The sequence below is a fragment of the Lycorma delicatula genome, chromosome 7 (assembly GCF_047948215.1).
Source record: "Lycorma delicatula isolate Av1 chromosome 7, ASM4794821v1, whole genome shotgun sequence".
Taxonomy (NCBI): Eukaryota; Metazoa; Arthropoda; class Insecta; order Hemiptera; family Fulgoridae; genus Lycorma; species Lycorma delicatula.
In genome coordinates, this window is record NC_134461.1 from 11,283,936 (window position 1) to 11,299,005 (window position 15,070).

General features: G+C 33.9%; 1 protein-coding gene across 1 annotated transcript in view; it reads left to right on the forward strand.

Moving 5' to 3' along the window:
* Positions 1–95: 95 nt before the first annotated feature.
* LOC142328105 (calcyclin-binding protein) overlaps positions 96–15,070 on the forward strand; it is a 38,498-nt gene continuing 23,523 nt past the window's right edge. Inside the window, exons 1-3 of the mRNA XM_075371610.1 lie at positions 96–260; positions 5,135–5,357; positions 7,583–7,679. Coding sequence (XP_075227725.1) covers positions 237–260; positions 5,135–5,357; positions 7,583–7,679 — 344 coding nt within the window. The 5' untranslated portion in view covers positions 96–236. The remainder of the gene's footprint in view (positions 261–5,134; positions 5,358–7,582; positions 7,680–15,070) is intronic.

Genomic DNA, 15,070 nt, shown 5'->3' on the forward strand with positions numbered 1-15,070 from the left:
TACGATAAAAACGTATAATACTGTTGCAAAAACAAATTTACAGTGTTATTTCCCTCATTGATCACTAGTAGCAGCACTTACAGCCAAATGTATCTTGTGTTAAATGTTCTACGTTAAGGTCGGTAGTGTGGTTTGCATTTAATGGTTGCTGGTTGAGCGATAGCGACTTCGTGTTCTTGAATTTGGGTGTGAATTATAGTATTTTAATATTTTAAACACATTTTTCTAGCCACATTATGTCTGCAGCTAAATTATATGAGGTTTGTACAGAGATTTATTTGTTCATTTTTTGAAAAATTATTTTTGAAGTTTATAAATTGAACGTGTTTTATTTGATGCAAGATTCGCGGTGTTTTGCAATTACTGGTACGATAATTTTTCGTTTATTTATCATTTGATTCACGTTTGTGGCATTAGACTTAGCATTGCTGAAATTTAATGTACATGGTTTTTGAAATACTACGGTAGTTATCGTTTCAATTGCCACAATTGTTCCTTGTACTGTGTAGAAGTTTATTGTTCAACAAGGTTGGAGTAGCTTTAATTATATATTCTATATATATTAACATATTTCATCCCTATTAGAACCAAAATTTCAATTATAAAAATAAAACTTCAAAATTAACTAGCTCATTTGCAGTTTTTATTGAAGGGTGAATCCATTGTCACGGGTGTGATATTTTCACAAATATTTGCTCTCCTTAGAATTAAATAACACTACTTAACAATATTCAGAACTGAAGAACATGAATTGTCAATAATATAAATATAGCAGTATATATTCACCTCTTTCTTTTTCCTGTTTAACCTCCGGGAATTACTTCAGAGGATGATATGTACAAGTGCAAATGAAGTGTAGTCTTGTACAGTCTCAATTTGACCATTCCTGAGAGATGTGTGGTTAATTGAAACCCAACCACCAAAGAAAACGTATACAAGATCTAGTATTCAAATCCATATAAAAGTAACTGCCTTTACTAGGACTTGAACACTGGAACTCGACTTCCAAAACAGCTGATTTGGGGAGATGCATTCACCACTAGACCAACTCGGTGGGTCAGTATATATTCACCTAATTTTATTAAAGTTATTCCTTTTAAATTGTCTTGATGTCCTAAATAAACTTTTGTCATGGTTGTGTACAAAAAAATTGACAGCTCACTCCACTTGATTCTTACTGTTGTAAAAATCTGTGAATTTAATGGACTTTAATCTGTTAACTGGTAATAATGTGAAAAGTTATTCTACAGCGATAATTTTCCATGGCAAGAATACTAACTGTCCCTTTTTTGTAAATAAGAGAGGTTTTTTCTCTCCCTGGTGTGATATATTTTCATCATGGGTGGGATGCTACCCTATTTTTAACAACAATGTTTGTTATTTTCAGGAGTTGCTGCAAGTTATTTATTAATATGTTTCATTAAATGAATAAAAACCACTAATTAGGTGTAATTATATATTTTTGTGAAACATAACAGATCTAGTATAAAAACTACAGAAAAATCAATTATACAGTGAAAAATCCATACAAAATGTTACGGTGGAAGCAACCCTTAATGTGCAACCTGCTAATAATGGCCCAGGTAGCTTCATAACAATATCACTTGCAGACACAAGACTGCTGTCCTGGTATGGAAAGAAGAAAATCCAAGAATTTCTTTTCCTCCATAAGAAATTTATTTGATAATCATCAGTTTCTTTTCCCTCAGTTTGACCGACAAAGTATTTCTTTGACCTCTTAACCTGCAAATTCAACCAGAATGAAGTCATTGAGTTCTTATTTGCATGTATCAAATGCATTACATTCTCCATGATCTTAGCTTTCATTAGAATTCAGTTCTGTTCCAGATTCAGTATCTGAATCTGTGTAGATGTCCATCTTGCTTTTAAAAATTCGACCTCTCTTAAGTTTTGAGTTACTGGTTCGCCCAGCAAGTAAACTATCAGTGTCGTTCACTTTAAACATATGCTTTGACTGCAAAGTTGGGATTGGCCTTACATTTTCCCACCTCTTTTTCGGCGTTTCCCTACTTTTGGTTACTTTCTCTGGTGATACAAAAACAACTTGAATTCACTGTAAATTTCCGTGTCCTTACTCCATTCCACACCAATCTCTTTATGAAGCCGATGACACGACAACCACTTGGCAACCTCAATCGCAACATGGAATCGAATTCTATAATCCAAAGAAGCAGACTCAGAACACTGTCCTGAGGGCATTCTTTAGTTAGGGTTCTACGAACTTCCAAGCCGCCATCACACAGGGAAACAGTCCAATGGCTGAAATAACTAGAGAGCACTTCTAATTCATTTCGTGTACGTTTACGCTTCTGCATCTGAAATAGGGCATAGGGCCACCATAAATTATTAAATGCCCCGGATATGTCTAGAAAAATTCCTAATATATTTGTATGAGCTAGACTAAGCTACATTCATCACCTTTAGTAGGCCATCCTCAGTGCTCCTGCTTGGTCGAAAACATACTGGTTGTCCATTAGCAAATGATCGGTGACCAATCTAACATTAATACACAAATATATAGGACCTTCTCAAAAACCTTACCAATCACAGGCAAGAGCGTTAGTGGACAATAAGAACTAACAGTAGGATTTTTGTCGCCATCTTTGAGCAACAATACCAAGTCTCCAGGCTTCCAACATGCCGGAAAGTTGCTGGTGAACAGCACCTATTGTAAATTCTTGTTAGAGAACCGAGAACTACTGGAAGCGCTTGGGCATGGAGCTCCATTGTGATAGTCATATCTGGGGACCTTGTGCCGTGTCATACTGCAGATCACCTGATGCACCTCTGCCTAGTGATCTCAGACGAGTGTAAGTCGGTCTTGAAAACCGTGATTTCTCGTTTGACACACCGGTGGTATGAAACCTCTCCCACCATAGTGTCATCTGGTGCAAATCATTCAGCAAAATATTAAAAGGATGTAGTCCTTATCAATTACCACACCCTTGCGGGTCAACAAAGCTGACAAGAGGTTATCTTTCCTGCGCTTATGCCCAAGGGCTCTGTATACAATGCCCCATGGATCTCTATTCCCTTGTTCCTGAACGAAGGAATGCCAGGAATTCTTCAATGCTTGGAGGACCTAATGCTATGAAAGTACCTAGCCCTCTTTCTGTGGTAATCTGCAGTTATGGCCGCACCCTGATTGGGATCACCTTCTAGTTGTGCAGTTCTTTTGAGTCGATTCACAGACTGCTTATGCTGTCAGATTCCGAGATCACCAACCAGATATACGTTTTCGGTCAGTGCCTCTAGGAATGGCGGCTTCAGCAGCCACCATTACTGGAAAGTGAAATCTTCTGCCAGGACATATAATGGCAGGCAGTCAAGGTCTCGAGAAAAAATCTTCAGTTTGGACTCCAACAAACAGGAGAATTTCGACCAGTCTACCTTCCTGTGCTGGAAACACCCCTGGTAAACAGGAAAGTGTCCCTCATGGCCATCACGCAGCTCATCTGCTGTTTCTGAAAGTATCAATCTATGATCATTAGAACAGTCGTTGACCATAGACCAGTCAAGGCCCCTGCTAAGGATGTCCCTACTAATAGTGATGTCAATATATCTACCTGAAAAGTCCCTTCATTCGTTAACTATACCAAAGTAAGTGGCCAACTGGACTGCAACATTAAAGACCTCAAAATTGTGCTGCACAATGAAACTATCAAGCCACTGCCATGATTAGTGATCCCACTGTGCCAGAGAAGTGACTATGTATTAACATGGCACCAATAAGGATTGGACCATTACCAACAATACGAAGTATCCTCTCCCATCTTGTTAGATGTTCCTCAGTGGGATCCCTGTGTTGGAAATCTGAACTAACTATTGTAAGGTTCTGTCTGCGAATAGCAAGTCTGACCACAACATGTTGCACGTCAGAAACCTGCTGTATGAAGACACTATCAAGTACTTCCTGCACAGAATAGCAGACATACAGGTATGGCCTACACAAAACCTTTTCCAGCTGTGAAAGCCTGGCAGATCACCCCTAATTACATATGGGTGCTGCAGAAGGACAACATTGAGGCTCCGTCTCTACAACCTCATCTAACTCAACCTGGACTGCATAAGCACCCTGGGCATTAAGTTGACCGAACCTAACCGTCTAAGGAATTAAAGTACAACTCAACGGCCGTTATGTAATAGCCACACTCCTTACTAACAACCGGGTGCTCATGATTCTTATGCAATCTTTTACAGTTAGCACAGGCCGGAGCCTCGGACTTATGTGAACAATCATCACGCTTGTGGCCCTCCTCACCACAATGGGCACACACTAAGGCAAACTTATAAAATTTAGCCCTGTGACCGTATCTGCAGTACTTGAAACACTTTGGACATCCACGTACTCTTTTACTTGGCAGGACCGAAAATTGATAAACTGTCTGACGTAAATTTTGAAAGTGGGGCAGAGCTGCCAGGCCTGTGAAAACTCTTCAATGACTGGTTTCATACCCTCCCGGGTGGTCACCCCTACATCCATTTCCGAACCATCGTAATCTGAACCAGCAAACTGTAAGAGGCCTGTGTTAACTGTAAGAGGTTGAATAAGAATTATGAGCACCCAGTTGTTAGTAAGGAATGTGGCTGTTATGAAAGGGCCATTGTGCTGTACTTTTACTAAACATTGCCAAAAGATCTGATTTCATCTGTGTTTATTTTTACCGTTTACATCACATAATCATTTAAGAAAAATAGTAAAATGAACTGTCATGTAAATGCAGAAAATAAAAAAAATTTATTAATACAGTGGTAAAATGGATCATTGTGTAAATTGCAACAATTCATTTTCTTTTTTCAAACTGTTTTTAAAAGCAGTTTGTTTTATTTTGTGAATCAACAAAACTGCCCGCCATTAGTTTGATAGTAAACTTGTTTTACTGGGATCTATTAGATTTTTTGTTTTTTCCAATATTTTAGCATTTTCATCACTTACTCCTCAGTTATTGCTTGTTGATTAAATTTTAAATTCTGTTAAAATAATGGATCAGTTTCAGATTTATATGTTAAAGTAATTAATATTTTTATTAATTTAATATATATATTTTTTTTAAGAAGTAAGTTTGTAATTTAATTTATTATTTTTATTACATATTAATTTTTTTTTTTTTAGCTGAAAGTTGATTTGGCTGAATTAAACAAACTATTAAATCTTGTTGAAAGACAAAGGGTGAAAGATTTGATTATAATCGAGATAAGGAAAGTAGAAACTGAAATAGCTAATATAAATGATTCATTAAAAATGGAAGTAGATACAACTGGTATAGATTCAGCGCCTAAAAAAATTATCACTCCTGCATCAAACAGATGTTATGATGTTAAAATATCTAATTATGGTTAGTAGTCGTTTATGTTATGCCGTTAATGTATGAAAATTGTGTTTGTGTTAAATTTTTATCTTTTCTTTGTACAATCTACTTTTCCTGCAGATCTTTTATTACGGTTAAACTAAAGATTTCCGTATTACTGTGCTATAATTATTGTTATTTATTACAATAATTACAGACGGGAGTTAAATTTCTTTTACCCTCTGTTATTTTCTCTTTTTTTTTATGAATATGAGAAATTAATTTCTTGGCATGTGAAAAATGTCAAGCCTTATTTGCTCTCAGAACTTTCTCATTGAAAGGCGCTCTTTCCTGGATATTATCATGCCTTCATAGAGCGGTTGAGTACTATGTAATCCATAGAAGTAATAATAATACTAATAATGACAATCATAGTATATTTACGGTAGAAGTAATTTTGGTGTCATACTTATCACCAAGAGGGTACAGTAATATTCTTAAGGTTAGGTGAGCAGGTTGGTGTGAGAAATGCATTATACGTGCTCTAATAAATTCATCTACAACTAGAGTAATGTACGTAATATTAATTTTTTTTTGCAAAGCATGTAACACTTGAATATAATATTTTATGAATAATGGAAATGGATTTTAATTTTGTTGCTTGTGAAAATGCCAAGCTTGATCAGGATTTGAATCCAGAACCTTCTGGATAGAAAGTAATTATAATATTGGAAATATTGCAAATGTAGAGTAGCTTTTTTTCTTCTTTTATACATCCATGAATAATTCACCATGTAAACGGAAGCTTTTGTGTGGGAGTATGTAGCGTATGAAAATTGCCATGCTTGACTGGGATTTGAAACTGGAATCTCCAGATGAAAGGCCGAGATGCTGCTACTACTCTGCCACAGAGGTTGGCAATTATTTTGCCTTTAGTAGACTGTGTTTTATATTTTAAATTATATGAGAATAATTATTGATTAGTTGTTGAAGGTGTTAATGTGATTTTCTGCATTCCCTTGTATCATTTGTTAAAAAAAAAGTACATTATATATATATATATAATGTACTTTTATATATATATGTATATATACCTTCAAGTTTTGTTACATTGTTATCTTTACCAGTTTCTCTCTATAGAAAAACTAAAAGTTATTTTTTGTCTCTGATGTGTCACTTAATGTTCCTTTAAAATACTCATTATCTTTTAAAAATAAGAGATTAGATTTAATTATGTAAAAAAATTTTAATGAAGTGTAAGCAAAAAAATTAATTATTCAAGTTTAATGTTCTTGTTTCAATTTAATGTGCAATGTGTGGTCAGTAGATATTCAACTTTTATTTTCTTAACCATCATTTGAAGTAAATATGATTCTAATCGTTCAGCTGTTGTAAATTTTGGTGTGTATTCATGATCCTTTTTCTACCCCTTTGAATAAAATCAGTCGCTGCCCTGAAGTCAGTACATACACAAGCTCTCCTTGTAGGTGTTGGCCAAATTTAAGGGACTGAAAATTCATGTAATCAATACCTGTTCTCACTTCATTTTCCCCCTGTCTGCAATTTTGTGTATGTTCTATAAAAATTTATATTTTAAAAACAGATTAAGATACAGATAACAGATTAAGATAACAGATTAATTAAATGAAATTTGGTTATATGTTTTGAGCAACAAAATAAATAAGTTTGAAAATTTTACCTTTGAAAACCCTTTAATGGCATCCATTAAAGTGTTTTAATTTTTAAGAGTTCTTAAATATTTTGTTTTTTAGGATGTTTTATTAATGTTAAGTATTTTATTCTGAAAAAATGACCCCCTCAATTGTTGACAGACAAGGTGGCTGAAATTGTTAAAATCAATTGCAGAATTGTGCAGTTTGACAATTTTGTGCTATTTCACTTTCTTCACCCAAGTGAATTAAAATTAATAATGATTTCCATTATTACTAAATGAAAAAATGTGATGATAAAGCTTACTACTGTTTTGAAACAAGTTTTATTTAATAATAAATATTTCAAAAACAGTGAAAAGCACTGGGCTAAGTATGTTTGTTACAAAGATCTTATTTTTAAATGGTAAGAGCTAGAAGAGAATATTTGATTTTTTTTTTCTGTATTGCCAGGTACCTTTTAGTTGGATATTGTAAACAAGCTAAAAACTAGTTATTAAAGTTTATAATCTGGTACAAGATTAGCTATTGTTGCCATTACCTTACAACTGTATAAAATTACTTTATCTTATTTTAATGTGCTTATATAATCTTTTTTTCCAGCTTGGGATCAGTCTGACAAATTTGTGAAACTATTTGTTACACTAAATAAAGTTCATACCATTCCTGAAGACAACATTCATTGCAATTTTGAAATCAGGTTAGAGTAACATATAAGTGATTTTATTCTTATATCTTACTGCTTTAAAATTAATTATTTTTTTTTTAAATGTGAAAAGGTTTTGTATTTCTTATATTTTACCTTAAACTTGAGCTAATATTATACTTAATGATAGGATTTAAACATAACATTTTTACTGTGATTGTGTTTATACTAAACATTCTGAATGAGTGCACTTTTGTTAGTCTTGTCGTAATGTTGTTTCAATTAACTAATGTATAGAGCAAGACCTTTTTTTTCCTAATTTATGTTTACATTTTTTACGTTGCGTTCCCCTTAACACTGCATGGTTTAGTGCTGGTCTGTTTTAATACTTTCAGCATTTATTTGTTTATTAATTTTATCGTAGTATTAAAACTTCAGACATGCAATGTGCAGTATATTCAAGGTTACTGAACTCATTGTACTTCTTCTTCTATTAGATAGCTCAGTTCTAGGCTATGTTTTAATTTATGTTTATATTTTTACTTCCTTGTACAAAGAAAAGGGAGTATTGTGATCGTGAAAAATGTCAATTTTCAGATTTCAATGGAAAAATAACCATTTTGACCATCCCTGAATCCATTTTCACTCCATCTGTTGTTTCTTTTTATAAATTTTAAAAATTTATAAAAGAAACAACAGTAGCTATTCAATATGGTAGCCCTCATCGATAATACACGTATCGGTTTTTCATTGACTGCCAGATTCTTTCAAAGATGCAAGGTATCTGATGAATCCTTTCAATCCCATTTAGAATTCTTGTGCGTAATTTTTCTATGGTATCCATGGGATTGTCATATACAAGTGTCTTTATATGGCCCCATAAGAAAAAGTCAAGAGGATTGAGATAGAGAGACCGTGAAGGTCTCCCGATCTCATCTCATCTCCAGAGGATTGAGCATTTCAGATAAAAGACAAATAAGTGGTCATCCAGAATACCAACCCTTAAGTTAACAGAAAACTGATATTGGTGATGGTTTTTAATTGCCCACATGTACATGTTGGGCGTCTATTTTTTTTTTGTTTTAGTCTCCGAAACCACCGTAAGGTGTTACTTTGGAGGATATGTATGAATGTAATTGAAGTGTAGTCTTGTACAGTCTCAGGTCGACCATTCCTGAGATTTGTGGGTAATTGAAACCCAACCATCAAAGAACATCGGCATCCACAATCTAGCGTTCAAATCCATATAAAAGTAACTGCCTTTACTATCATTTGAACCTTACAACTCTCAACCTTGAAATCAACTGATTTGCGTTGATGAGTTCACAACTAGACCAACTTGGTGGCTATGTTGGGGGTGGTAGGAATGCCAATCTTGTAAGTTTGGCCTTATTAGTAACGAAAATATCATTCAAAAAAATTCAGATTAGTAAATTTTTAGATGAGCTATTGGCATAGCCGAACATGGTTAGTAATCTTGTGGTAAAATAGCTTGTTGTACTTGCTTATAGTGATAGGCATGGTGTTGTTACTCATGCAAAATCTTTCAAACTGTTACATTACTTACATTGAACTCCAAGCCAACTCTAGTACTAGTTTCATGATGGTTAGATATTTCATGTGACATACCCTCCTCAAATTCAGTTATACCTGTTGATTGAGGTCGTCCTTTTATTTACCACATTTTTAGGTTTTAAGCTTTCTGTGTCTGAGTCTGTGAATGGATGAAAACATTGTGAGAATGTAACATATGGTTGGAAAAGCGTCCCTGATACAGCTGTTTTGCCTCAAGGGTGTCGCAACATTCTAGAAGGTACATTAAATGCATATCAGCCATTTCTATGTTAGTATAAATATGATTCACATAACCTGCCATGGTCTCATACAGAACAGATCAATGTATTCACTTGGTCAATAGAAAAAGGCAAACTGGGTATTAATTTTTATTTACATTTACAACAATGGCTTGTTAATTACAACATTTGTTTTAATGAAAAATATTTTTCAATATTAATATTATTTATTACAATATTTTCATGATTTTAATATTTTATTTTATTGAAATATTTTCAATAATTATTTTCAATATTTTCAAACTCGTTTTTTAATCTAGTGACTCGCTTAAGAATTTTTGCCATAATTATTTTGTTATACTTGAACAGATTTGAATAAAAAAAGGTTTCATTTTCTTGGTCATCCTAAACCTCACAGAAGAAGACACTTTCCTTGTGATGATCCTGGTTGCCATATTGCCTTCTCCATTCCTAGCCCTAATGGACTTTATTGGAGGTTGCCTTTTAGACCTTCTCAACTTACAGATAACACAATACAGTCATCAGTTTGGCGTCTGTCAGGATGCCACCGATGCAAATGCTATTGTAGACATTTCCATCAGTGTATTTACTCAACCTACTATCACCTTCGTACAGCTTCTTCCAACCATGACCACCTACCGTAACTTACAACCCTCAACTCTCAAATTAACTGATTCATGGAAGCGCTATCCCTTCACCTTCCTCTAACACTGAAGGTTTCACACAAAAAGTTTTCGTATATCAAATCTCAGTTAGACTATGTACTCAGATCAAACACCAAAAATACTATCATACTGACAAAAAAAAAGTGTTGATTGCAACAATGACAATTTTGTCCTACAATTCAATTTACTCGAAGACCTCTTGATTTACTTAAAAATCAAGAAACAGATTCATAAATTTAATAAGCCTCTAATAAAAACACACCCTATCTCTCTCTGCCTTGATCTACTTTTGGAAACGAGGTCAATGCCTACACCCTCCCACACTGCAGTTCCATCGCATAGTCCTCCATACATCCATTCTCATTCTAACAGCAAATATCTAACTAACAATGCCAAAACGCCTATCTTGGCAAAGTAAGCACCCAAACAGGCTCCTAGCCACCTAGATTGCTATTCTATATATGTACCTGTAACAGCATCGGACCCTCTCAGCCATCCTCCACAGGACTAAGAATCTAAGGAAGCCAACAACTATGTTCCAATCTCTTTCAGTTTTCCAATTAACTTGCAGTTCAAAACCACAATCGATCCTCACAATCTCTAGCTACTTTGATACGTTTATCTTTTTGCCTCCTTACCTGGGGTAGACATATAATACATGGAGCACATCATCAGTGGCCTTACACTCTGGATATAAGCCTGAATTAATCAGATGAAATCTGCCAACCTATTTCATTGCTAACTCACCGAAAACATTGAAGATCTCTAATCAATCCATAGCGCACAACAAATCTTGAAACTGATTCACCCCTATCATATGTGACTCCACTGTGCCAAAGAAGCGACTTAGCATTTACATCAGCAATTAACTTTACTAGCACTTTAGGACAGTTACCGACAAAGCCAAGAATTCTATTCCACCTTTCTAATTAAATGTTCCTCAGTGGGATATCTATATTGAAAATATGAACTAACATCACAGAAATCAAGATCATCAATAACAAGTTTAATAGTGACGTGATGAGTGTCCGAAACTTACCTCAAAAAGACAGAATCCAGTGTCCTCTTACACAGAACTGCAGACATACTGTTACTTCCAGTATAAAATTTTTTCCAACCAATAAAACCTGTCAGATTGCCCCGTACCAAATGTAGATGTTGCAAAAAAAATTTTCAAGGGACCTCCTTTCAACATTTTCACCTAACTTGATCTGAGCAGTGTAAGCACCTTGAGAATTATCTGTCCAAACTTAGCCGTGCAATGAATTAAGATAAATCTCAACAGCTCTCAAATAATTACCGCAGTCCTTATTATTGACCATGTGCTTGCAATCCTTGTGAAGCTTCTGCAATTTACACAAGTAGGAGCTTCAGACTCTTTAGAACACTTTTCACGCTTGTTACCCTTGTCACTACAATGTGCACAGAGTGGTGAAGCTTATTGACAGAATTTAGCCCTAGACCAATTCTACAACATATAAAACATCTGTAAACATCAATGTATTCCTTGACGCTACAAGAAGAGAAATCCATAAACAATCTATTCCCAGTGACAAACATGTTAAACAGACTAGACCCAATTTTGAATACACCGTGATACCTTTGGACATTACATCTATCAGTTTGTGACAAAAACCTATACTCAGATTTGAATGTCGCCTCATCCAAGTTAAATTTTCCTGTCATATGAGAGGGACAATCTCCTTCATAGACAGGCGACGATCTATATCATAGACAATGACTCGAGGCCTCCTTTTACGTTTCTGATCTACCTTGACCTGTAACTTCTTACTAATCACAGATTATGAAATGATTGTCTCTTTGCCATCTGCTATGACAGCCAGACCTTTTCTACTGTCCCTTATGTTCCTAATTTTCTAATATGGTGTCTTGCCTTGAAGGGCAGCCTAAAATTCCCCTCTAATTTCCTTAATTGTTTTTATAAGAATTCAACACCAGCTCAAGTTAGACACTCAAACACCATTTAAATAAATACCAAAGCAGACTCAAGTCATAGCAACAACTTTGGTTAAATGTATCAGAAAGACCAAAGCCAGTAAACTAAGCATTTCCAGACATATGTTGATACAAATGGTTTCTTTATTTCAATGTGGGGGACCATCCTCTGAATTTTTAAATGGTTTTTATAAGCTCTCCACATACAGGTGATTCCAAATTGTATGATAGTCTCTCGATGATTATGTAAACAAAAAAAAAGAAAAAAAAACATATGTAAATATAGGTCAAAAACTTTGTTCCAAACATCAAAGCAGCTTTGGTGTTTCCTTATGGTTTTTGATCTTAGAAAATGAATGAAAGTGATCCCAGACCTCTATCTCTCTTAGGTTTTATGAAAAACGGGATAAAACACGAAAACGTTTGAGTCAGAAAATACACTTTTTTAGGTTTGGAAAAAAATAACTTTGTTAATTTATCAATAAACAAATAAAAAATGTTTAATTAACTTTGTAAAGAATTTAATTCTGAGAAAATTGATGCAAATAATGTATTAAAATTAAACGCAGATTTGAGAAGTTCAACTTTAATTAGAAACAGAATACAAACTGAATCAGAAAAACAACAATTTTAATCAGAAAAGGTTACATAAAATGTTAAAAATTATAAAAATAAAATTTGAAAAACATATTTGTAAAATATATTAAAAATGTTTATCTTTTCTTAGTTTGGCAATAACACCTGATCAACAATTAACTTTAGCTTCTAGCATTTAAATATTCTTTTGAGCAGTGTTTGCACTGTTATTATTTGGTCAGTCATTCATGAATGATGCTACAAATTTGTTTTCATTTGAAGAGTTGACGGACATGTTAATTTATGGTAAAGTAAATATGGATTGGCCGCTGTGCGTGAATACTGGGAAAATTATCCTGATTGAAAAGTACCAGATCGTAAAACATTTGAAGTTTTGGAAAGACGAGTTCAACAAACAGGTATGCTTGAACCACAATGATTCGCCGCTAGCCATGAATGTTTTAAGAGAAATGTCAACAGTGAAGGAGTAATATGTAATGCCGTACAAGTAACTCCCATCTCAAGCATCAGAAGGTTGTTGCATCGTGTTTTGCAATCAAGTGTGTGGCAAACGTTACGGAATAACGATTACACCCGTTCCATACAACATGTGTGCAAGAGTTATTACCGCCGGATTTTGATAAACCGATGAGATTCTGTTGATGGTGAATTATAAAATGTGAACATCATCTTGATTTCCTAAGTAATATTCTAATTACTGATAAATCCCCTTTTACACGAAATGGCATCGTAAATTATTGAAACGCTCACACTTGAGCGAAGAAAATCCCCATGAGACTGCTACAAATTATTTCCAATGCTTATTTTCTTTTAATGTGTGGTGTGGTCTTCGTAGTCGTAATCTTATACACCCTTTTTTCTTACTACCAAGGCTCAATGGAGAGCGGTACTTGCGTTTTGCGCAAACAAATCTGATTGAACTCTTGGAAGATATTCTACGTGGTGATAGATTGCATATGTGGTTTTTCAATAATGAGCAAGCGCACTTGCTCGCTACTGTCATGATGCGATGAATATTTAAATAATGCATTTAATAAGCAAGGGATTGGTCAAACAGACCAGTAAACTAGCCACCTCGATCTCATGCCAGCAGTCTTTCTACTTTGGGGTTGGATGAAGTCGTTAGTCTATTCTGCTCATATTGGCTCACAAGAAGAAATAAAACATCATATAATAGAAGCTGGAGCTACTATGGGAATAATAATGATACTATAGATGTGCCTGGCTGGCACGGGTTTGATGAGCTTGTATGGAGCTTTATCTAGTAACCGTTTTGATTTTTAATTGAAAAAATTATGTTTTGAAAAATTGAAGAAGCAACAAGCGTAAGATTTTAATTTTTCTTTCTTTATTTATTTAATTATTACTTTATTTCTTTATTAATCTTTTTTTTCTATTATCGATAAGTTTTCTATTTGTTTTCCTTTACATTATGTTGTTTGTTCTGTTTAAAATCGTATCACTTTTCTGATCTAGTTTGTGTGATTTATTTCTGATTAAAGTTTAACGTGTTTTACCCTGTTTTTAATCAAATTTAACCGAGATAGAAGGCCAGGACCACGTTTATTCAATTTCTTAAATCAAAAATCATAAGGAACACCAAATTAACTCCTCAATTTTTACCCTAAGAATTTTAGTACAGTTTAATTTCACAGAGGGAGCAGAAAGCAGGGCTAAATGTTTCACAAGCCAAAAGTCACTAATGAACCGTTTTCTGACTTACGTTTATATAAACATTTTTTCTTATTTTTGGCTATAGAATCATCTCCTGAGAGATTTCCATGCAATTTGGAATCGCTCGGTATACTGTATATTTTCTAAATAATTTATCAGTGAATTAATTATTATTGTAACAATTAAAATTTACAATATCTTCAATGTATTCTAATTTTTATTAGTATATATAAATGCTTTATGGATCATGTTTTTAAAAGTGTTTAATTTATGTATCCAAGGTGTATTTGATGATCTGCAGTATCATATATAAATTATTATTAGGTTTCCTGTAAACATTAGTCATAATTTTGTTGTAAACTATTTTAATAGTTATATCTAGATAATTGGTGTCATGATCTATTTTGCGTTTATGTGTAAATTTTAAATTCTTGTTGTACATATTTAGTTCATTTTTAACCATATTATGTTCATTTACTATATTTTTGTTATAAATTACTAATATTTCTTCAACATACCTTACCCATAATAAAATATCATGAAATACATACATCTACATACATGAAAATGAATATTTGTTTGTTTGTCCCATACGCACTCCTATACCATTCATCTGATTGCAGTGAAACTTTGGTGAATTGTTGTACACATGCCTGTGAAGTTTTCTGAATTAGTTTGGACCCACTAGGTAGCGCTGGGGTTGATATATTTCAAAATTTGTATTTATGGTCTGATTTGG